Here is a 24,261-nt window from a genome sequence, read left to right as displayed (position 1 = left end):
TTAATGATAGTAATAATTAAATATCTAATATAATGAGTTCCTAACACAGCTCTAATGATGTTATAAAGATCTCCACCTCCAAATTACTGCAGCATACTGTAACTGTACTGCACTGAAACCAACTTGTGCAGTGTCGGTTACAGGTGTCAGGTGACACACACACACACACACACACACGGTGGTCCCGCTTCATTGACGCTGTATAGAGGACCACTTAGACTTGACAAGGATAACCCTGTTCTCTGACAATGACCTACTTTTATATGTCACAACTATCTATATTTAATAATCTCTCTCTTCAGTCTGTAAGGGGACACACAAACCTCTAAACCCTTTATTTCCTGGGGGCAAAACTCTTTAAATTACTAAATTACTAAATAAAAGGTCACCAAACAAGGGTGATTGGAAGAAAGTTGTATGTATTTCACCCAAAAACACAAATAAAAAGGCATTACACTTATTTAATAGTCTACAAATCTGTTAATGAATGAATTCCTAATATAGAAATGATATTGATCCTTACTTTTTTAAAGCACTTGCATCTTTTATGAATTATTATTCTTAACTAATTTGAGAAAATTGTTCAATTTAGAATAGAATAGAATAGAATGACTTTAATGATCCTAGACTGGGAAATTATTCTGTAACAGCAGTAGTGGGTCAGCAAATAAACACTTTGTACATAACATAAATAGATTCCAATATATACATAGTGTATATATACAGTGCACAGTGTGCTATAAACAATAATAATATATACAACAAAATATGCAAAATATACTATAACAATAATAATATATACAAAAAAACAGAGAGAGCAGAGGTCTCTGTCAGGAAATGATATTGATCCTTACTTTTTTAAAGCAATTGCATCTTTTATGAATTATTATTCTTAACTAATTTGAGAAAATTGTTTAAATTTAAGGGATGAAACAGAGTGGTGTTATTTGTAGCCTATGGTGCTTTAATTGTTGTCTTTATTGGTGGATAAAAAAGACTTTAAGCTTTAGTAATAGAGTTAAAATATAGTTTTAATGAGACTAAAAATGCAATGTTTGTTTACCTTTAACCTTCTGTCTGCGCATGCGTGAGCCCCCTGCTCCACCTCTGCTGTTGTCATGGCAACCGCTGCTTACAGGAAAGGCCAAACTCAAATCTGACTAAAAACAGCTAAAGTTTACTCCGGCTCGTTCCTGTAACTCTAAACTAAAGAAAAAAATGCATTCAGGTGAATTATCTTCGGAAAGAACACGTAAAAAAATAAAATAATAAATGCCGTCGACTTGCGAAGGTGTTGTTGCGGCAGCCCCGGGGCGAGAAGGTGCGGAGCCGGGGCCGGGGGCAGGGAGACGAAGCAACCGCCACGGAGGAGCTCAAAGCGGGGAAGAGAGACGACGAGGGCTCGGTGTTCAGGAGTGGCCCGACGGGTCCAGATATGAGGGAGAATTTGTGAACGGGTTCAAACACGGCAAAGGGAGGTACACCTGGAGGAATGGAGAGGTAATGTGACATCTACACATGGACGGATCATCAGACAAAGGGCCCCTGGGCACAGACATGCAAGAGGCCCCCCACTAGGAACAGGACACCCACATTCAAGAGCCTACTTTTAGTCGTTTTGGTCATTTTAGTCACTTTTTAGTTGTTTTGTAGTCGTTTTGAATCTCATCCTGGTCATTTTAGTCACTTTCTTGTTGTTTTGTAGTCGTTTTGGATCTCATCCTGGTCATTTTAGTCACTTTTTAGTTGTTTTGTAGTCGTTTTGGATCTCTTTCCGGTCATTTTAGTCACTTTTTAGTTGTTTTGTAGTCGTTTTGGATCTCTTTCTGGTCATTTTAGTCACTTTTTAGTTGTTTGGTAGTCGTTTTGGATCTCATCCTGGTCATTTTAGTCACTTTCTTGTTGTTTTGTAGTCGTTTTGGATCTCATCCTGGTCATTTTAGTCACTTTTTAGTTGTTTTGTAGTCGTTTTGGATCTCATCCTGGTCATTTTAGTCACTTTTTAGTTGTTTTGTAGTCGTTTTGGATCTCATCCTGGTCATTTTAGTCACTTTTTAGTTGTTTTGTAGTCGTTTTGGATCTCATCCTGGTCATTTTAGTCACTTTTTAGTGGTTTTGCAGTCGTTTTGGATCTCATCCTGGTCATTTTAGTCACTTTTTAGTTGTTTTGTAGTCATTTTGGATCTCTTTCTATTCATTTTAGTCACTTTTTAATTGTTTTGTAAGTCTTTGGTTGTTTTGCATCTATTTTTAGACATTTTACATTTCTTTGCCGTCATTTTGTTTCACTCTCTGCTCATTTTACCTCTATTTTTAATCATTTTGCATGTCTTTGTTGTCATTTTGCTCTCCTTTGTGTCTGTTTTCAGTAATTTAGCATCTCTATGTGGTGGTTTTTGCATCCCTGTAGTCATTTTTCTCTCTCTTTGGGGTATTTTTGTTTAAACTTGTGGTCATTTAGCATCTCTTTGTGATCATTTTGTGTTTTTTTCAGCAACATTTCATAAGTCAGGGCCCCTGGGCCTGGGCCCGGTAGGCACATACAGTGATCCATCCATGCATTTACACGAGAGAGAATCAGGCAAAATCAATTTAAGTAGGCTAGCTAATGTTAGCTCAGTTCCTTTTATGAATTTAGCTAGCTTTGCAAAAGTAGTGCAATGGTGAGGTTGTTCTGTACGGGTAACTAGCCTGCATATTTTGTTGTGTGTGGGAATGTCAGAAACCTCTTGCATGAAACATAATGACATTTCTTTACTGTCTCCTGTCAGTTTCTCCATAACCAAGTCACTGTTTGATTTCCCTGTCTGCTCCTTTGTCCAGTTCTACGAGGGCTTTTTCTACAAAGACTACAGGCATGGGGATGGACTGTACAGCTGGCCCACAGGCCATACGTTCACTGGCAAGTTCTACCTCAACAGAAAGGAAGGATACGGACAACAACTGTTCCCTGACGGAGCCACTTTTCAGGTAAACCAGATGGATCACAGGCATTTTTTTTAAAGTTTATAAATATCAGCAAATATCAATGAACCTCTCTCCACCTTGCAGGGTTTGTACCATGCTGACCAGAGGTTTGGTCCAGGTGTGGTGAGTTATCCAGATGGGCGTGAGGATGTTGGCCTGTGGCTCCGGGAGCGCCTGCTAAGGCTCTGTACGTCTTTGAAAGAGGGCTTTAGCCTGAAAAACTTTCCTGAATATGCTGCCTACATGGACCCAGCTACCATCACAGATTCCCTGACTCAGGTACGTGCTGACCACGGTCTCACCCACAGGTTTGTTTGTTTGTTTGTTAGGATCCCCTTTACCTTCCGCATAGCTAGAAGCTATTCTTCAAGGGGTCCTGCAATTTTGTGTTGTGACAATACAATTTACACAATCACATTAAACACAATACTCAAACATTAAACTTTACATCAAATTACACAGAATACAACTCAAAAAGTGACAGAATTATAACTGATGCAATCAAACAAAAAGCCCAAAAACAGACATCACACGACTCCGAATGAATCTATATCTAAAGAATGAGTGATAAGAAAAGCCCTACGCCGGTTCTGACGTCATTTTATGTGCGCCTGACATAGAAAAAAGAAGGAGGGACCATGCGCGGACATTTCAAACAATGGCGGTGAAAGGTTCACGTTGGTGTGATGTGGAGGTGGAGTGTTTACTGCAGATTTGGTCGATGAAAAGATTCAAAAACAGTCGACAAGACGCACAAAAACTCAAAGGTCTATGGAAAGATTTGTAAACAAAGTGACGCATCGCGATGACGTCAGTCAATGCGTGTGACGTGTTACGGCGTGGGGGGGAGAGGGAGTGACAAGTACCCTAAAGCACAGGGCACGGAACGGATGGACAGTGTGAGTGTGCCCTTAATTGACCACTCTGCTCCTCTCTTCTCCTTACAGCTTCCCACTGTTGCTCCATGTACAGGATCCAGGACAGACTCTGAGGTGAAGTGCTGCTACGATGAATAACTATATGAGCTTGGTGACTTCACTCAAAACAGATCAATTAACTCCCCATCCTCCTCAGGTGGACACACAGAGCGATCTGCTGTCAGATGATCATTTTATCCTTCCCCCCGGCATGGAGAGCTACTCCACAGATGGTGACCACTTGCCGTTGCCTCCTGGCCGAAGAAGAGAGCTGGATCAACACTTCTATGGCGAGCTGTGGGAGCCAGACGCTTATCCACACAAAGGCTATGAGCGAGACCCACTCTCCGCCCTGCCCTTACAGGCCCGTATGCAGGCTCACATACACAAACACAGGTCGGGCGTACATGAAAATGTAGTGTTTGAGTGTCAAAATTCATATTTCTTGCATCAGTATTGAGTAAAAGAAACATGTATTTGTGTCTCAGACTACAGGCTGAAAATGTGGGCTGGGATGTGGCAGCTGTTCTCTCTCTGAACAGGGACACTTTCGGTCCTAAAGGGCCTTTGGAAGTCAGTTCAGAGTTGTTGATCCAGCACGCCTCCCGAGGGGAACTGCAGGCCGTGTCACAAATCCTCCAGACCGGTTTGGTCCACCCTGATGTAGCAGATTCACAGGGACACACTGCACTGATCACTGCCACAGTAACATTTTATTCATTTATTTGAACAATTTGTTGATTCATACAGCGGCCATTCTCTCTCTCTCTCTCTCTCTGTCTCTCTCTCTATGTCTCTCTCTCTATGTCTCTCTCTCTCCCTTTCTCTCTCTATGTCTGTCTCTCTCTCTCCCTCCCCCCCTTTCCTATCCATCTAAATAAAGGTAAAAAGGCCAAAAATAGTAGCTGTAGTTGTAATATATTCAAGAGTTAATAAGTATATAAGTATTCAACTGTTTCTTTGTTGATTTTGGTCTCATGTTTGTCTTTCTGGCTGTGTCCTTTTGTTTCTTGTACCCGTCAGGTAAACTGCCATAATGATGTGATCCAGCTGTTGTTGGACATGGGTGCAGATGTTGACAAGTTGAATTGTGAAGGCATGTCTGCGCTCGCCGTGTGCCATGTCCTCTACTACCCTTTTCAGTCATTGTACACCACTTTGGCTGAGACACCCGCCAAAGTTCAAGTAAGATTCTCCCTTATGAACTTTTTCTTTATGTTTCCTCATAACTTCTAGATCTGTCGGTCACTTGTATGAAACTGTGTTCTGTACAATTGAAATGAAACAACTTGCACTGTAATGTGTCTTTAGGTGTCGAGGTCTCCATCTGCCTGTGGGAGCAGTCTCCAGATCAGCCAAGTGGACTTCACTACTGACACACCCAGGTTTAACAACAGACCTCCGACCACTAACACCAACCACACTCCCTGAGCAGTAGGAGTGTAGCAGATATCACCTGTCTCACATAGTTATCAGGGGAAGGGTTGATGATTTCACTGATAATGGTCTTGAAAATGTTTTATATATACATTTGTCACTCCCTGCAGTGTTACCACCGTCTGACCAGTTATGTCTCTAAAACATGCTCATGTATTAATTTACGTCCCCTGTTTGTTTTAGTATTTTTAGGACGGCTGACGAAGTGACAGAGCACATCGTACATCACAGCAGTGAAGCCTCTCATAACAATGAGCTCGTGACTGAGCGCTGGCCTGCCCTGAATGAACCTGAGACCCCTGCAGACACTGAACGCCTACAGGAGGAGGAGAGGAAAGAGAAAGAGGGAGAAAGAGAGGAAAGATACCGCAAGGTGACGGAGAGGAAGGGAAGGGTTATGGAGAGAGAACAGAGCGGCAGGGAGGATGACAGTGAGCGCAAAGGGGATGAAAGAGAGATAGAGAGCAGATGTGATCAGATGTGGCAAAATGGAAAAAGCGAGGTAAAAGGGGAGAAGAGAGAAGAAGACGGTGAGCTTGGTGAGAGGAGAGACACAGAGTTGAGAACAGAGAATGCGGAGGTGAGGGAGGAGGATGACGACGATGGGGCGAAGAGAATAAGGAATAATCCTGAAGAGGATATAAAGGAGAGGGAAGAGAGAGGAAGTGAGGATGTGGCCGGTGTGGAGCGCTTCATTCAGGTGCTGGATGGTCACATTGCATTGGGCAGCGTGCCGTGGAAGGAACGTCGAGCTAAGGCAGCAGGAAGAGTTCAGGTATAAAGCACAGAGATCCCGTCCTATAATCGATTTTAATGGATTGAACTCACTGTTGTCTTTTCAACTCTCTGTCTGCAGCAGGGCAAAGACAAAGAACTGACCCAACAACCAACCTTTGACTCTGCCTGCTCCGTCAGCAGCTATAAAATCACGGTCACAGAGGAGGCGATGCAGCGCTCTGCAGAGGCGTTGAGTCGCACAGGGATCCCTCAGCCCTCGGACACACAGGAGACCGTGCGCAAAATGGCTGCCATGAAAACTGAGTCAGTTCCGTTTCCCTCTGTCCTCTCTGTCCCTGTGCTCTTCTGTTGTCATTACACTGATTTTGTTTGTCTGTAAATGTTATGTGTTGTGTGCCTGTCCAACCAGGCACCGCATGCGTTTGAGCACCCTGAAGCTGTTACTGGAGCGGGGAGCTGACCCCAACACATCCAGGGTCCCCATGCCTGTCCTCTTTTTAGCCATTATGGCGGCTGACACTGAGGCCGTCAGGAGACTGTTGCTGTGTGGAGCTCACACTGACATTCCCCTTCCACCTGAGGTAGAAAATTATTACATTTTGATTATGGAAACATCCTTCATCCATCATTTCCATAAACCATAAAACTCCCCTCATCCTCTGATCCCTTTTGCAGAGGAAAGGTCTGTATCCCCTGCATGTAGCTGCAGCACTGCCAGGTCCAGCAGGTCCTAGAATCACAGAGTTGCTGCTCCATGCTCTCGCTGACCCAGACGCACAGGCGTGTGACCAGAACGAGATCTATGAACCGGATAAGGTGAGTGTATTTTTGTCCTTTCAGCCTAAATCCTTAGAAGTTATTGTTACTGTGTTGAGTAGTTGATCTGATATTTTTCTTTTATAGATCTTCATGAAGGCCCGGGAACCACTGAGCACCAACGAGAACCCAGATCTGAAAGAAGGCGGCCGAACAGCCCTGCACGTGGCCTGTCAGAGAGACAGTGATCACCAAGTCCGTACATAGTGCACATGCACATGCTCACACCTTTGTTCATCACTGATTAAACATGATGCTATTGACATTTCAAACATGATAAATGATTAAATGATAAAAAGGATTAACTTGGTTAAGAGGGAACTGTTGCCACTTCAAAAGGTGAACAACTGAAGGATATTTATTGAAGAAAAAACACAAATATCAGAAGTTTTGCTCACAATAATATTATGTTCCATTTAAAGGATCTCTGTGTTTGCTTGTTTTTGCAGAATGCCAGCAAAGTGGTAGCCCTTCTGCTCTCCCACAGAGCCAGCACAGACCTCCTCTGGAGTGGACACTCACCTCTCTCCCTGGCTATAGCAAATGGGAATGACCTGGTACACCGCACACAGACTCACACATAGACACATATACTGTACATGCCTACAAAACCTCACTTTGTCCTGAACCTGTTACTTTTCCTCTCCAAGGCAGTGGAGGAGCTGTTGAAGGGCGGAGCAGATCCTAACATCCCTCTGGGCAGCAGGGTGGGCAGCGCCCTCTGTGCTCTCGCCAACATCAACTACCACTTAGGTGGCAACAGAGCTAAGCTGGTACACACACAAACACACACACACACACACTGACATATATTTAGATGAAACAGATGATTGGTATCCATCCTAAAGACATACAATAGAGAGCAATTTAATTTCACTGAACTCTTTTAGACATAACAAAAAAATAAGCTCCCGCAGGTTTTCATCACATACAGTCACTTTATTAAACAGGGCGGTGGAACCTGATTTTCAGTGATGCTGACATTACATATTTACTTATTCTATGAATCCGAAACACAGAATCTAAGGGCGCACTCACACTTGGCCCAGATGATCCATGCTGTGCTTTAACGTGATCGTCCCCCCTCCCTCTTCCGGGCCTCGGTTCGATTGCTTCTTGCATATAAATGTCATCACACCTCTGAGGTTTTTTTTTTTTTGTCGTCCAACTGCTTTTTGAATATTTTCATCTGACATAATCAGTTAGAGCTGGTTAATGTGGAAGTTTGGGGTCCCCTGCTAAAGCTGCTGCCCCCGCAACCCGACCCCGGATAAGAGGTTGAAGATGAGATGAGATGAGATAATCTGCAGTAAACACTCCACAATCAGACCACTGCGAACCCTCACACGGGTCAAACGAACTAGACTTTAGCCGTGATTCATGCTTGCTTGTATGAATGGTAAGATCCTACGTCAGTCTTTTTGCGTTCAGTATTGACCTGAGGAACATGTCAAGTCCCAAGTGTGCTATAATCAATATTCTTGGCTCTTGTGAATAGCATAAACTTTGTTTTATCAGCATTTGAAATCAAATCAATGAAGTGGCCGCAGTGTTTACATTGTTTAGGCGTTGCTCCCTCTGCGATCTTGTTTTTGAAATGGAATGTTAAACACCCACATCCAAAGTCATTTTTTTCACGTTACATCCAAAAAACAATACATTTAACTGTGATCGTAGCGAATTCAAATAAGTGACATTTAATTTAACTCAAAACCATTTGGAACGGTATCCCTCAATATTAGTTTCCACAAAGGCAAACAATTTAGTTATTTGTACTTGGATCTTGGTGGGAAAACAATTCCCGCGTTGAGTGATTTAAAAATGTGCGTCTGTGTCTTTGATGTAGTTGGACATGTTGGCTAAAGCTGGTGCCGACATCTTGATGCCAGTTGAGGTGGGCGATGTTGTTGGAACTGCAGTCGACTACGCACACTACTCCTTCAACCAGGTAACACACCACTGTACAGGATGTAGATGAATTCAGTCGAACACTAAAATCTTGCAATAGATCATATTTCTTTTAAACATTATAAGGATTTGCTTTTGCAGAGAATGTGTCGGAAAAGTTGTAGATTGAACTTTGTGGTTCTTTTATCGTCACAGTTAGTAGTAGAGTTGTTCTAGACTGAATTATATGGACAGGTTTTTTAATATTTCCCCCTCATCTATGCAAACAGTGTGAGACTTAGAGGAGTTGTCTCTGAGAAATTTTAAACAAAGATGAACTAATCTGTTCTTGCACTCATACACAGAGAAAACCCTTTGAGTAGTTTGTTTTCATTACTTCTTTGCTGCATTATTTCATCTGAATTACCGCCTGTATGTTATATGATACTATCCAGGACGTGCGCATTGCCAACACTCCCTTCCACGCTCTGAACATGCGGGAGAGGGAAACATTCAAAGCACGGCGCCAACTCCTGAGCATGATGGGAGATCTGCTGAGACAGACCGCTGGCCGGAGAGAGAGAGAACAACAGCTTACGCTCAATGGTCAGTACATTGTATTTGTGTTTTTTAAAGGCAAAGAAATGTAACTATTATATGTGTGAGTATGGCTGTAACTCATAGTGTGTGTCTGTGTGCGTGTGCGTGTGTGTGTGTGTGTGTACTTTGGGTACACAGGGGCAGGTGCCATTTCCTCAAACGTGCCCCTGTCCAGCTGTGAAAGTCCATCACCCTTAACAGAGAAACACAGGTACATATTCACACACAGTCATGTTCATATTGTCCCTTTGATTTTTCTCTTCCCTGTAATTTGAGCTTCTACTTTGTCCAACTTAGAATCGAACTTCATTCTAAGGGCGCACTCACACTGTCCATCCGTACCGCGCCCCGGACTTTAGGGTACTCCCCCCCCCCTCCCTCTCCCCCCGCGGCCCAGGCCCGTTTGTACTCACACTACCTGGGCCTCGGTGAATGCTTCTTGCTGCATATACGTCATCACGCCGTAACACGTTACACGCATTGATGACGTCATCGCGATGCGTCGCTTTGTTTACAAATTTTTCCATAGACCTCGGAGTTTTTGTGCGTCTTGTCGACTGTTTTTGAATATTTTCATCGACTGCAGTAAACACTCCACCTCCGCATCACACCAACGTGAACCTTTCACCGCCATTGTTTTAAATGTCCGCGCATGGTCCCTCCTTCTTTTTTCTACGTCCCAACAGGCGCGCATAAAATGACGTCAGAACCGCCGTAGGCCTCGCGCTCGTACACGTGCACACGCTCGTGCTTGTACATGTGCAGACGTGCTTTACCAAAGCCCACCTCTCCCAAACGGCCCTTGGCCGGCAAGCGTGCCGCAGCTAGGCGCAATGCGGTTGCACTCACACTGGTCAAACGTACTAGACTTTACCCGTAAAACCTGTTTGGGCACGGTACGGACAGACATTGTGAGTGCGACCTAAGACATTAGAAGCATAGAGAGCCTGTTTTCAACTGTGTGTGAATCTTTCCTCAGGAAACCAGCGTTCAGCTTCTGCTATCACTGCGGTCGCTCTGTGTCCGTGAAGCTGACCGCGTGTAACCGCTGCCACAAGGTCTCCTACTGCTCCCGGACCTGCAAATTGAAAGCCTGGGATGAAAGACACAAGGAAGAGTGTACCCGGCCGTCAGGTGGGAATCAGGGCGCCTCCAACAGTAACAACCCAGCAAATCAAACAACACCAGCCCCCAAACCCTACCGAAGCTCAAACCAGAAACACCACTGAATAAGCTTTTAATAAAATGACAACGTGTAACTTTGTCATAGTGTTTTGAATCTGTGATATCTGTAGGACGAAGTCAGGATGACGCACAATATCTTGGAAATACAGAACAGAACCTGTAAATACTTTGTCTGTCTGTCTCTTTCACTCCAGCCTCTGCTGATGGCATCCAGAAGAGTGTTGTGTTAAAATCCCCAAGAGGCTCCGGGCCCCTGACTGCCACGCTGAAACCCAAAACAGTCCCCGGGCCCCTGACTGCCACGCTGAAACCCAAAACAGTCCCCGGGCCCCTGACTGCCACGCTGAAACCCAAAACAGTCCCCGGGCCCCTGACTGCCACGCTGAAACCCAAAACAGTCCCCGGGCCCCTGACTGCCACGCTGAAACCCAAAACAGTCCCCGGGCCCCTGACTGCCACGCTGAAACCCAAAACAGTCCCCGGGCCCCTGACTGCCACGCTGAAACCCAAAACAGTCCCCAGGCCCTTGAGTGTCAAGTTAAAACCCCACAGAGCCCCCGAGCCCCTGAGCATGGCAGAGAAGGTGCTGGAGAGCCAAGTCAACCTGAAGGAAAACTACAGCTGCAACTGACGGATACGAACATTTCCCACAATTACATCTGAAGTACAGCTTTATTTACCTTACGTTGCAATGCACGTCTGTTACGCATCATTCCTCTCTCTAACTTTAGATTTGGTTGAATATTTTGTGCCATAATCATTTCTCATAGTTATATGTTGGTTTCCAATCTGCTATGGTGTCGTAATAATAATGTTTATTTTATATAGAAACCTTCTGACTAACTCATTTTTATAATATCCTCTGGTCTCTAAAAGGACTTGTTCTGCAGAGAACTGACTGATATATTATTAAATAACATTATTAGATTAATACTGATACAACAATCTGCAAGCAGCATCTTTCTGTTGCAGCTGATCGAGGTGTAGCGAGTTTTAACCACTTTATAAACTGTCACATATACCTGGAGATGAGTCCGTCCAAAGGGACACGGGGGAAATATGAGACGTTGTGAGATGATTAATGGGGAGAGAAGAAGAAATTAGCGTCTCACATTTGTATTAATATTTAAATTAACTTAACATAACTTTTTTAATCCAATCTTTACGTTTTTTGTGAACTGTTGGATCATTTTACGTCTTTTCGCCTCCAAATGAAACTGTCTGAGAAGTCGAGAGTGGATGAGCAATGGGTCAAAAGGGGTTTCATTTTAAATAATACATTGGTAATGTGGTTTTTTTTAATAATCAGAAGAGTAACGGACCCCAGATGTTCCCCCCTGATGCTTAGAGACAGTGGGGATTAGGCAGAGAAAGGTCCAACGGGCGGTTTGACGGGTCGACCAGCCCGAAGTGGGATATTGTTTGGATTTTGTTTCCTGAGGTTTTCACACGTATTTACTTAAACTATATCTCCAGCTAAATGGTTAAGATTTCCTTTTTAATTGAGTGGGAGTACTGTGTGTGGTCGCCTCGGGCCGAATTTTCCTGTCTTGATTGATTGAGGGAAACTTTCAGGGGGACAGCTGCCAGATAGGTTTTTCACTCAGACTCCATAAAGGTGTATGAAGGTTATGCTGTAAGAAGCAGGAACCGTTATTTCTGTCATAATATTAAATATGCATGTTTTACTCTATTGTTTTTTGAGACATTTGGAGTCTTGAAGGGGGGAAATATGAAGTATCTTAATATATATTTACTAATATGATGTTTTGGGTCAAGAGGCCACAGAGCGTCTCCAGGTCACCTGGGGTCTCGCAGATGCAGTTCTTTTTGTATAAACCTTTTTTATATACAACAAGATGTGTCGGCAGACTGTTTCTACATTACATCTTTATCATCTACAACAATACAACTCACTGGAAACAACAACGGTCAAATACATATAGCGGGGTAAACAGCAAACAAAGCAATGTTTTCAATACTTGGTTATATTCCACCACTGTGTATTTTACAGCACTCATCTGTTACATTTTTTTTAATATCTGGACATTTAATTAAATGCACAGATCAAATACATGTCTTACTTCTGTTCGGATGTAGATCTATCACCCAGATCTTCATAACAACATCTTATTTGGTCATTTGTGCAAAGAAAGGTGCGTTTAACACGAGTACCGTAAATGACCTAATGTTGACCTGTCGCGCTGTCAACAGCAGGAATAGGTGGAAGTTATTGCTGCTGTTGTCCTGCGCCTTGCATCAGACACCATGAGTCCACAGAGGGGCGGACCGGGAAGAGACTGGCACACGGACTGGCACACAGACTGGCACCGAGCACCGGCGAATTAACGAGTATTTTGAACGTTTCACTTCAGACTCATTGTTTACGGAGACAAAGTCTACTTTTGTGCTCCAACAGGAAACCAACTAATCTAAAGAATACTTTTTTTTGTCTTCACAAAGTGGATTAAAGCCATGAATGCGGACACGGAGGAGCAGGAAGACGAACTGCTCGCCTTCCAGAGTATCTTTGATTCGGAGGAGTTCGTCCGGAAAGAGCCGAAGTCCGCCGGAGAAATCCGAGTGTGTGTGGAGCTGCCTGCAGACTTCACTGTGGCTCTGAGAGAAGGTAAAGACAACAGCATGTTACCTGTGCGTCAGTTCGCTTTGCATCATGGGAAACCAAATGAAACATTACAATACAATTATTACAATATATTATTTTATAAAAGGGCGATGATTCGACATAATTGAATGATTGATTGGTTAATTTCGTGGTACACAATTATGACATCTAAATACTCACAACTCAAATCTTCTTAAAGTCTGATTTTAGATATTTTGAGTTCCTGTTTTTGCACTGAAGTTCTTCATAAAATGAGAAAACTACTACACTATAATATCTCCTTTGTTTTATACACAAATAGGCTTTACCATGTGGTTATTTTCATTTCTTTTTAAACCTTTACTTATTGAATTTAATGTTATATAAAGTATAATATAAATCATCATCAAGATATGAAATAACCTCTATCAGAACAGAAGATTTGGGCTTTATCGTCCACTACTATTTTATAATAATACTAATACTACTACTAATAATAATAATTATATTTATACTTTATATAAAAATGTATATATATTTTTAGGGAGGACTGAACCGACCAAAATATAAAATAAATACATAAGTAAAATTCTCCTCATTATATTATTATATTTTTTATTATTGTCGTTTGATGTCATATCCATTGGATTGTATTTCAGCACATATTTCAAATCAATACATTTTGAAGTTCAGTTCAATTTTATTTATAGTGCCAAATCATAACAAAATTTATCTCAGGAAACTTTAAAAACTAGGTAAAGACCACACTCTACGATTTACATAGACCCAACAATTCCCCCGTAGAGTACGGTGGTGTTGAAAACCTTCCCTATAACAGACAGGAACGTCAGACAGACCCAGCTCTGTGGAGGACGGACATCTGTCTGCACCGGTTGGGGAGGAAGAAAAGGAGAGAGAAAGAGAGGAAAGACGGATAGATGGACAGAGAGAGACAGAGACAGACACACTTCCAGTAACTATAATAGTATCTATAGTAACGTGAATATGACTTATATGTTATGGCGGTTAATAAGTAAGTAATATAAGGAAGTGTAAATAGAAATGTGGTGAGGATTCGTCCACGTCTTTACCAAGACAAAGAACCTCAAACCTTCAGAGTAAAGTTCTCTGGGAAAACACTTTTAACTGAAATATCTTTGTTCTATAGTTTATGATGTAATATTATTATTATTATCAGTGACACTTGATACTGGCGTCTGAGTGTTATTTCTGGATAAGTTCAGTGTCCGCGCACCACCAGGCTGTTGAAATGAGAACTAATGTGGAGACCAGTGATGTGTCTTCAAGTATTGAATATTTTACGTGTGTAATGTACTTTGGTCATGCTGTCTTACTGTTTTGTTTTCTTCCTCAGGGGAAACGCTGAGGCAGTATGAGATATCATTTCTCCCACCTCTGCTTCTGACCTTTGCACTCCCTGAGGACTACCCGTCCTGCTCCCCTCCCTCCTTCACACTCACCTGCAGCTGGCTGACACACACACAGGTAATCAGGAGTAATGTGGGTCAGTTAAAACTCCATTGGTCACATTTATGGCTGTAATCTCTATTGGTGAATACAGATTGCAGAGAGTCAACAGAGATTACATCAGTGTGTTTGCCCTCCACTCCCACAGCTCTCTGCACTGGCTGCTCAGCTCACTGATCTCTACCGGGCCACTGGAGGCGCTGTGGTGCTCTTCTCCTGGGTTCAGTTTCTTAAAGAAGAGACCCTCCAGTTCCTGGACATCCAAACTCTGCTGGAGCTTCCCTCTGATGAACACAGCACCCAGAGATGTAGCCAGGACTCCTTAGATGCTGCACTCTCAGAAAAAAATCAACACACTCCAAAGCCAGGACCCACAGAGAGCCAGGGTTGTAATGTCTCAGATCCATGTGAACCGGACCTCTCTGCACCATCGTTGGAAGTTGAGCAGCCGATTGTTGCTGATGGCCAAGATCCTGCAACCTCAGACTCTCAGGGAGATCATTGTACCTATATTGCACACGCCTCAGATGCAAGGGAGGCTGAAGAAAACGTCCAAACATCAGAGTTTGAGGTCGACTACCAGAGGGATCTGTCCTCGGCTGCAGGCAAGTTGCAGCTTCTTCCATTTGCTCAGTCTGATCAACGTGGCGAGGAAGATTACCTAAATGAAGGGGATGTTTCTGCCTCATCATTGCTTCCCTCTAACTCCTCAGACCCACTCGATGAAAGTGAACAGGGGGCTGCTTCTCTGCCAATCCACCCCACCAGAGAATCCCCTCAGGATGAAGACCCGACCCCCTCTGGTCTGTCGCTAACTGCATCACAGACCCTCCTGTCCCAGATCTTGATCTATAATGCGGCCCAAAAACAGAAAGAGTTTGCCACCACCGTGTTTGACTGCGGTGTGTGTTTTGGGAGCTGGCTCGGTTCGGACTGCGTGCAGTTGCCAGATTGCGGCCACATCTTCTGCCAGGCCTGTCTCGCAGCGCTATGCAAGCTCCGGATAAAAGAAGGGAACGTCCGCGGTGTCACCTGTCCTGAGACAGACTGCGCCGCAACCCCTACACCTGCACAGGTAAAATCCTGACCCGTCTTACTGTTCTCTCTGCTACTTCTTGGGTTTGAGGCTCTGCGATGCTTTATGCTAGAGCAGGGCTGGGAGAAGTATTTAGATCCTTTAATTGAAGGCTGAATATCTAGAATCTTCATAAAAAGCTATATTAAAAAATAATAATAATAATACACCCATGGGGCATTTGAGGGGTACAGAATGAAAGTATTGCGTTTCCATTAAAAAGAAATATATTTAGAAGGAATTAATTAAAAAAAAATTTGAGGGGTTTGATAATGACTTTCTATCACGTTCTGTTGTACCAGCCAATAGAGGCCGGCATTGCGGGTTGCCAGGGTTGTCTGTTGTTCGGCGCAGCTACTGTAGGCAGCGAAGGGAGCGATATTTGTGCCAGCACCTGAGTGATCGGAGACGGACAAAAACCAGAGTCAATATAGGCCAAGCATTCACTCCATGAACTGAGATAAAGGAGTTCAACGACATTAAAGTGCACACCGAAATGGCTACGTTTCTCCTTGATTGATAAGCTAATTTTCATGTTCACTTAGCTGTAACAGCTAACAGTAACCTGTCAGTCAAACTCCTCTGCAGTACTTGAGGAAATGGGTTCAAACAGGCTCAGACAGACTCCGGTCTCCTGTCTCCTCACTTGACACACTTAGCAACAAACCTGGCAACCCGACTGCTGGATTTATATGTTGTTGCGACTACGATCTTGAGACACTAGACGGCGCTGTTCTGCTCATTCTCCATATTCAACCTTTAAGTAAAAGCTATACTGCAATATTGAAAATTCATTACAAGTAAAAGGCCTGAATTAAAAAATGTACTCAAGTAAGAGTCACTGTGTTACTTAAATGTTCTTAAAGTATCAAAAGTAAATGTACTTAATATGCAAATCAAGTTTATATTATTATATTCAGTATTAGTATTGATGAATGTAAGTAGTCAGTGTTTAAATGCCGTAGGAGTCTGAGCTAAATCACATTTTAGCCACTTTATATATAGTTTTGGGCATTTTCATCTTTGATAAAACATCATATTTTGTAAGATGATGTGTTTTGTATAAACCCTCATCCATCAACTATAGCTGGACAAATAAATGAAGTGGACTAAAAGGCTAAAGGAGTATAAAGTAGAAATGCTCAAGTAAAGTACAAGTACCTCATAATTGTACAGTACCAAGTAAAATGTGCCAAGTTATTTTCCACCACTGGAGATGTGGCCATGATGTGAATACATAGTTTGGTGGACAAACTATGTAACAGAAGTACTTTTTCTAATTGTTTTGCATGCGTATCTTTATAGTTTTCCACCTATAGATGAAATAAACAATATACTTTTATTGACAAAAGAAATGGCCTGCATTTTAATTGAAATTATCTGCATTATAATTTAGATAATTGAGACATATTCTCAGTCTTTGCTTCTCTTTCTGCCCTGACTGGCAGGTGAAGCGTTTGGTAGGGGAGGAGCTGTTCAGCCGCTACGACCGCCTCCTGCTACAGTCTACTCTGGACTGCATGGCTGGTGTGTTTCCCTTCTTTTCTTCTTAAACAGATATATATAAATATAAATATATATATATATATATAAATCAGAACGAAGAGGGAAGTCATATTATATTTTGAAATCTCAAGCATGTGGTGCTGTAAAAACAAGACTAATTAATTAATAAATAAACATTTTAGCACCTTCTCAATCATTCATTTTACACTTGGTTCGTGCTCGCATCTCCTCTTTCCTCCCCTCCTCATAGATGTGGTGTACTGCCCTCGCCGTTCCTGTGGCTCGGCCGTCATCGTGGAGAAATCCAGCTCCGCGGCCCTGTGCTTTGTGTGTGGCTTTGCCTTCTGTGTCACCTGCAGAAAGACCTATCATGGAGCAGATGCCTGTCAGACAAAGAGCAACACAAACATGAACAGGAAAATACAGGAAGCACAGCAAGTCAACGCAGATCTGCCAGAGTCAGTAGGTACGTGCACTTCTGTATATTTGTTTTTCATTTGTAACACAACTCTTTGTATGTGTTTCATGCAAAAATATGTAAGGTAACAGGTGACTGAAGATGTCAAGTGACTGCAGTGAAGTAAAGAGTAGAGTCTATGAAGCAGAAGTCTTAATGCGTATAAAAAGAAAATTTCCATGTAAAGCTGGGATTTGTACGCAAGTACAGTACTTGAGTAGAAATATGTACCAGTTACATTCATACAATCACCGGCCACTTAATTACACCTGTCCAACTGCTCGTTAACGCAAGTTTCTAATCAGCCAATCACACGGCAGCAACCACATGCATTTAGGCGTGTAGACATGGTCAAGACGATGTGCTGCAGTTCAAAGCGAGCATCAGAACGGGGAAGAAAGGTGATTAAAGTGACTTTGAACGTGGCGTGGTTGTTGGTGCCAGACGGGCTGCTCTGAGTGTTTCACAAACTGCTGATCTACTGGGATTTTCACACACAACCATCTCTAGGGTTTACAGAGAATGGTCCTAAAAAGAGAGAAAAGATCCAGTGAGCAGCAGTTCTGTGGGCGCAAATGCCTTGTTGATGCCAGAGGTCAGAGGAGAATGGCCAGACTGGTTGGAGCTGATAGAAAGAAGAAGAAGAATTACTTTATTCATCCCGCAACGGGGAAATTGAATTTTTTCACTCTTATTATTAATCATGTTACACACACAGGCCCGAAATACACACACATGCACAGACAGGACCTATACATGCAATTAATGGAGAGATGTTAGAGCGAGGGGGCTGCCAGTGACCGGTGCCCTGAGCACCGAACGCCTTGTGTGATGTACTGGCACCTCTCCATCCACCAGTCCACGCTCCATACATGGTCCACACGGGGAATTGAACCAGCGACCCTACGGTTCCTAGCCAACTCTCCTATGGACTGAGCTACTGCCGCCCCAAAGACAATGGTAACTCAACAGTAACTCAAATATCCACCGGTTACAACAGAGGAATGCAGGAGATACAACACGACCTACTTTCTAACAGCAGCAGAAGACCACACTGACACTTTATTAAGCACCAGGTGTGCCTAATAAAGTGGCCGCTGAGCGTACATGGGTGCAGTTGTGTCTGGATGTGTCTCTAAATCAGTGCTCTGTGTTGCTGCGTGTGTCTCAGAGGGATTGAAGGCTCTGTGGGACGACTATGCCAGTGGCAGTAAGCTGAGGCAGAGACTCCTGGAGAGCAGATACGGCCGCAGTATGATGCGGGGCACTGTGACGGACTGCTTGAGTGAAGACTGGATAGTGTTCAACAGTAAGAACTGTCCTCACTGCTTCTGCAGAATACAGGTATTCAGTGATTCACACTTTATTGCAGTGTAAAGTTCTGACTGTTGTAGACCACCGTGTCTTAGCTAACGCTTGTGTTGTTGTGTTCTTTGTTGTAGAAGAACCAAGGGTGTAACGTGATGACGTGCTCTCAGTGTAGACAGAGATTCTGCTGGACCTGCCTCACCGGACTGACCAGTCTTTCACACAATCACTTTGCGGAAAGTTCCTGCACTCATTACGACTACAACCGGGCTTAACTCTACGCATGTCGCAGCCTACGCTGTGCTCACATCGGTTTCACTTTTAAGGACACTTTTAAGAAATACTTGACAATGCACACTAATGCTGATTTATGAGAAAAAATGCAAAGAAGTAAAAATAATAATAATAATAACATAATATATGTTCAGAAACATTCAACCTTTATTTATACTAAATTATTGAGGGGCGACCCTCATTTACACTGACATCAAGTTAAAGAAGCATCACCATAAAAATAACAGGACGCCATTAAAATATCCTGATTTGGGAAATAGTTTGAAAGTTAAATTCAAGATAAAAAAAATAATACAGGACTGTAAAACAGTGATAATTTAGAGTTTGTCTAAATTGTCATAAAGGTACAAGTGACTTCACTTTAAGGACGTGCTTTATTTAGTTCCAGGAGTCAATTGCACTAACATTTAAATACAGTTTATTACATTTATATTATATATATTTTATATTTATATTATGTTTATTGGGGGGGGGGAGGTTTCAATTATTTGTGATGCATTAATGTGCAGACATGTTGAAGCTAGTAACAATGGGGCTAATTTTAACTTCTTTATTTACTGCTTGTAATAGGGAGACAAGTATGTTAGCATGGAAATGACTGCATTAACTATCTCGTGGTCACGCATTAACTATATCGTGGTCACGCATTACTATATCGTGGTCACTAAATAACTATATCGTGGTCACGCATTAACTATATCGTGGTCACGCATTAGCTATATCGTGGTCACGCAATAACTATATCGTGGTAACGACTCACTATCTCTTGGTCACGCATCTACTATATCGAGGTCACGCATTACTATATCGTGGTCACGGATTACTATATCGTGGTCACGGATTACTATATCGTGGTCACGGATTACTATATCGTGGTCACGGATTACTATCTCGTGGTCACGCAATAACTATATCGTGGCCACACATGAGTATCTGGCGGCCACGCTTTACTATCACGCAATGACTATCTTGTCGTCACGCATTACCTATCTCGTGGTCACGCAATAACTATCTCGTGGTCACGCAATAACTATCTCGTGGTCACGCCTTACTATCTCGTGGTCACGCAATAACTATATCGTGGTCACGCCTTACTATCTCGTGGTCACGCAATAACTATATCGTGGTCACACATTACTATCTCGTTGTCACGCATTACTATATCGTGGTCACGGATTACTATATCGTGGTCACACATGAGTATCTGGCGGCCACGCTTTACTATCACGCAATGACTATCTTGTCGTCACGCATTACCTATCTCGTGGTCACGCAATAACTATCTCGTGGTCACGCAATAACTATCTCGTGGTCATGCAATAACTATCTGGCTGCCACGCCTTACTATCTGGCGGCCACGATTTACCTATCTCATGGTCAAGCATTAACTATCTTGTGGTCACGCATTAACTATTTGTGGTCACGCAATAACTATTTCGTGGTCACGCATTACTATTTCGTGGTCACGCAATAACTATTTCGTGGTCACGCATTACTATATGGTGGTCACGCGATAACTAGCTCGTGGGGGGCTTCGTAGACGTCTCCCCGGTACGAATCTCGGTGACATACGGGGTTTCCTCAGGGTCAAAGTAGCTAACTGCTGCTACACGTTAGCCGTTAGTTAGCCACAGTTAGCTCCGTTGGCCGGGCGCTAACGCTAACTAACTACTGGAGTACTTGGGGCTCATGATGGCGGGGAGCGGCGCCGGTGTCGGGCCAGAGCAGGGGCCGGGCGAGCGGGCAACAGCACCGGGTTCAACAGCAGCCTCTACGGACGTAACAGCTTAGCGGAGAAGCGGAAGAGGACGTTGATGGAGGAAGTCAGAGGCGCCGAGTTGGACTTTTTGTTGTTGGACTAACGTTAGTAAGTAATATTAGCTTGCTTGGTGTGTCTTGTGTTATATTTGTTTGATGTCTGCCTACGTAAAGCAGAGTTATTGACCCGCTATTTTTTTTAAACATAACGCTAAGTAATGTAACCACAAATGCACTGTTGAGTTGTCATGGTAACTTAGTTAATTGCGCAGTAGTACTGTAGGGGCGCGGGCTGGAAATAATACGAATCTACCAAACGCATGTTTCATATTCCCAGTGTTGCTTTAAGCCACAATAATACAAAATAGTAGTTGCGGGAAAATGAAGACGAACAACTTCTATTTTCGACTACACAACAAGTGTGTCTGTTATTTTTGTACCAGTTCAAAAACAACTCAACAACCGTTAGAGACGCGCCGTTAAAACCCGAACCTCCTCCGTTGCTATAGAGACACACTGACGCTCTAAACCAGGGGTGTCAAACTCAGGCCCGTGGACCACATCTGGCCCCCGGTGTAATTACATTTGGCCCGCAAGATCATATCACGGTTCTCTGAGAGCTGGCCCATGAGTATAAAGCACATACACGTCTACTTTTCTGTTGACAAACATGAGCATCCATGCTCCCAGTCTCTGCAGACAAGGGCGCACTCACACTGTCCTTCCGCACCGCGCCCTGGGCTTTAGGGTACTTGTCCCCCCCCTCCCTCTCCCCCCGCGCCCCAGGCCCGTTTGTACTCACACTGCCTAGGCCTCGCTTAATCCACCCCTCCCCAAAAACGACCCAAAGAAAGATGGAGAACAGGAGCTTTCAGCAGCGGTGGGAGGCAGATGATCTGTATGTGAAGGTAAAGAGCTGTTTGTCTCGTCTGCAGAGCCACCGTGGCTGTAACCAAAGAATCAAACATAAGAAACACCACGACAAGAACAAGGACCTGCACTGAAAAGGTTCAACATTACACATCTGGAGAGAAGGGAACACATGCACATTTGCAGTCTTTTTTAATTTTTTAATTTTTTAAGTAAATAGTAGTAGTAGTAAATAGAGTTTGGCCCACAACTTTGTCCCAGTTTTTAAATTTGGCCCACTGTGAATTGGAGTTTGACACCCCTGCTCTAATCTGTCAATGTATAAATCATTCTGCGTGTATATCTTGAGATTATAATTATAATCTTGAGTAATTAATATTCTGAATATACAAAGTAACTGATGTAAAAAAAAATAATATCTGTGGAATAAAAAGTATCATATTAAGTTCCATAATATAGTGGGGTAGAAGAATAAATGAAAATAAAATGTAAATAGTTAAATAAAGTACCTCAAAACATTATGCAAGTGCAGTATTTGAGTAAATGAATGCACTGGAATCTGTCCACTAAAACATAGACTCTATGGTATTTTGCTGCACAGGGGTCAAGTTAATTATTAAGTCATAATTCTTTAAAAGAAATCCAGAAACGTATATAAAACTAAATATTTAACATCATTGATTTCTACTGAAGCTCTACAGCCATTCACAAAATCACATCATGTCATACTGTGTCATGACCAGTAGAGGGCGACGAATGACCAATATTGTCAAAACAGGTAGTGCACAGTCAAGTACATGGGATCCCTATGCACTTTTTATTAATAAATATGCTTTATCATTCAGTATTTTATAAGCAAACAGTGTATTAGTGAAAGGTGTTATTGAACGTACATGTTTGCAGCTCAGGATGCAAAGATGAATCATCTATGAAAGGAAATCCCCCAGTTTGCTTTTTTAACCAAGTCAGAGTGTTGCGTGTTTATACTAAAGCCTTACATCCTCCCTAGTTATAATTATTGAACCTATTGATTATCCAACTGATTTTTTTTTATCAATCCACCAATTATTTATTTGATTAATTGTTTGGTTTATAAGATCCACAATTTGTGGTTGTCAGAGGTCTGATTTTGTCTTACCAAACCATTCAAAACTGTTCTGTTTACGGTCATATATACATTCTCATTTTAGAGGCTGAAACAAAATTGTTGCAGTTTACTTTTCTGTTCTAATTGGTTAAACATAAAAAATCATTGCCGCTCCGATAGCGGGAGTCACTTTTCAGACCATTTCAGCTTCCTGTAATGTACCTGTACCGAGACAACAGTGTGAGCAATAATGTAAAAGCATAATATTTTAAATAAAGGGTTCCTGTCAAAGCCAGTTGACAACTTTTCTACACGATCTTCTTGCACTATTGCAGTTAAGTATGCATGCACATGTTTGAATGTGAATACTTCACTTTTACGTTAGAACTTGCAGCAATGTCTCTCCTACTGTTTCAAAGTCTCACTTCACTTTCATTTAAGATTGTTACAGTAATCCCTAAACAAGCTGTCTCTTTATTTCACTTTTTTGCATGATTGCATGCCATGTCCTTAAGATAATAATCTAATTATTAGGCTTTAGATCTGATACATGGTGTTTTTAGAATCTAAAAGAACTAGAAAAAACAACCAAACCGTGACCCCAAAACCGTGATATGAACCGAACAGTGGATTTTGTGAACCGCACCACCCCTAGCTTACATTTTCATGCCTCCCCTGCAGGTAGTTCTTGGGCGTTTTGCATCTACTCACTGATTAACTTCCTGTTTTTTAAATGTCACCCTCCCTTCCTCCACTGTTCTGTCACAACAGTGGAACAAAGACGTGTGTGTGTGTGTGTGTGTGTGTGTGTGTGTGTGTGTGTGTGTGTGTGTGTGTGTGTGTGTGTGTGTGTGTGTGTGTGTGTGTGTGTGTGTGTGTGTGTGTGTGTGTGTGTGTGTGTGTGTGTGTGTGTGTGTGTGTGTGTGTGTGTGTGTGTGTGTGTGTGTGTGTGTGTGTGTGTGTGTGTGTGTGTGCGTGCGCGTGCAGCCTCTTTTTGGTCCATGTAACACATAAAATACAAAGGAAAAGAAAAGGCACTGTTCAAAACGTCATTTCTGACATCCTTAGAAAACAAAAAGCACCAAGAAAAAAAAGTTAAAATGGGATTAAAAGAAAGTGTTGGCGTGCGAATTTAATCAGCTCTACAGAAAAGCTTCAAATTGATGTCTGAGTGAGGAAGGTGAAAAAAATCCCATTTAATAGGAAGTATTAATAGAACTTCATGTGCATAAATCATTTTTAAATGTCTCCAGATAGGAGAGCATT

The 24,261-nt window shown here is 42.6% G+C and overlaps 2 protein-coding genes across 2 annotated transcripts; both read left to right on the top strand.

The window, feature by feature from the left end:
- Positions 1 to 1,272: 1,272 nt before the first annotated feature.
- ankmy1 (ankyrin repeat and MYND domain containing 1) lies at positions 1,273 to 11,178 on the top strand (the record flags this gene model as incomplete). The annotated part of the gene is made up of 20 exons (XM_083940797.1): positions 1,273 to 1,500; positions 2,824 to 2,970; positions 3,052 to 3,246; positions 3,915 to 3,959; positions 4,042 to 4,280; positions 4,373 to 4,589; positions 4,908 to 5,069; positions 5,196 to 5,269; positions 5,505 to 6,096; positions 6,178 to 6,362; positions 6,469 to 6,640; positions 6,735 to 6,875; positions 6,963 to 7,070; positions 7,325 to 7,432; positions 7,526 to 7,648; positions 8,722 to 8,823; positions 9,218 to 9,368; positions 9,501 to 9,573; positions 10,342 to 10,496; positions 10,742 to 11,178. The coding sequence occupies 20 exons, from the start codon at positions 1,273 to 1,275 to the stop codon at positions 11,176 to 11,178; spliced, it is 3,654 nt and encodes a 1,217-aa protein (XP_083796923.1).
- Positions 11,179 to 12,857: 1,679 nt separating this feature from the next.
- LOC310966866 (E3 ubiquitin-protein ligase RNF14-like) lies at positions 12,858 to 19,293 on the top strand. Its single transcript, XM_083940796.1, has 8 exons — positions 12,858 to 12,899; positions 13,011 to 13,176; positions 14,528 to 14,658; positions 14,789 to 15,715; positions 17,164 to 17,242; positions 17,472 to 17,687; positions 18,850 to 19,022; positions 19,121 to 19,293. The coding sequence occupies exons 2-8, from the start codon at positions 13,023 to 13,025 to the stop codon at positions 19,259 to 19,261; spliced, it is 1,821 nt and encodes a 606-aa protein (XP_083796922.1). The 5' UTR covers positions 12,858 to 12,899; positions 13,011 to 13,022; the 3' UTR covers positions 19,262 to 19,293.
- The last annotated feature ends 4,968 nt before the right edge of the window (positions 19,294 to 24,261 follow it).

This window comes from Echiichthys vipera (assembly GCF_963691815.1).
Source record: "Echiichthys vipera genome assembly, chromosome: 3".
Lineage (NCBI taxonomy): Eukaryota > Metazoa > Chordata > Actinopteri > Perciformes > Trachinidae > Echiichthys > Echiichthys vipera.
The sequence above is the reverse complement of the archived record's forward strand: the minus strand, read 5'-3'. Positions and strand labels throughout refer to the sequence as shown.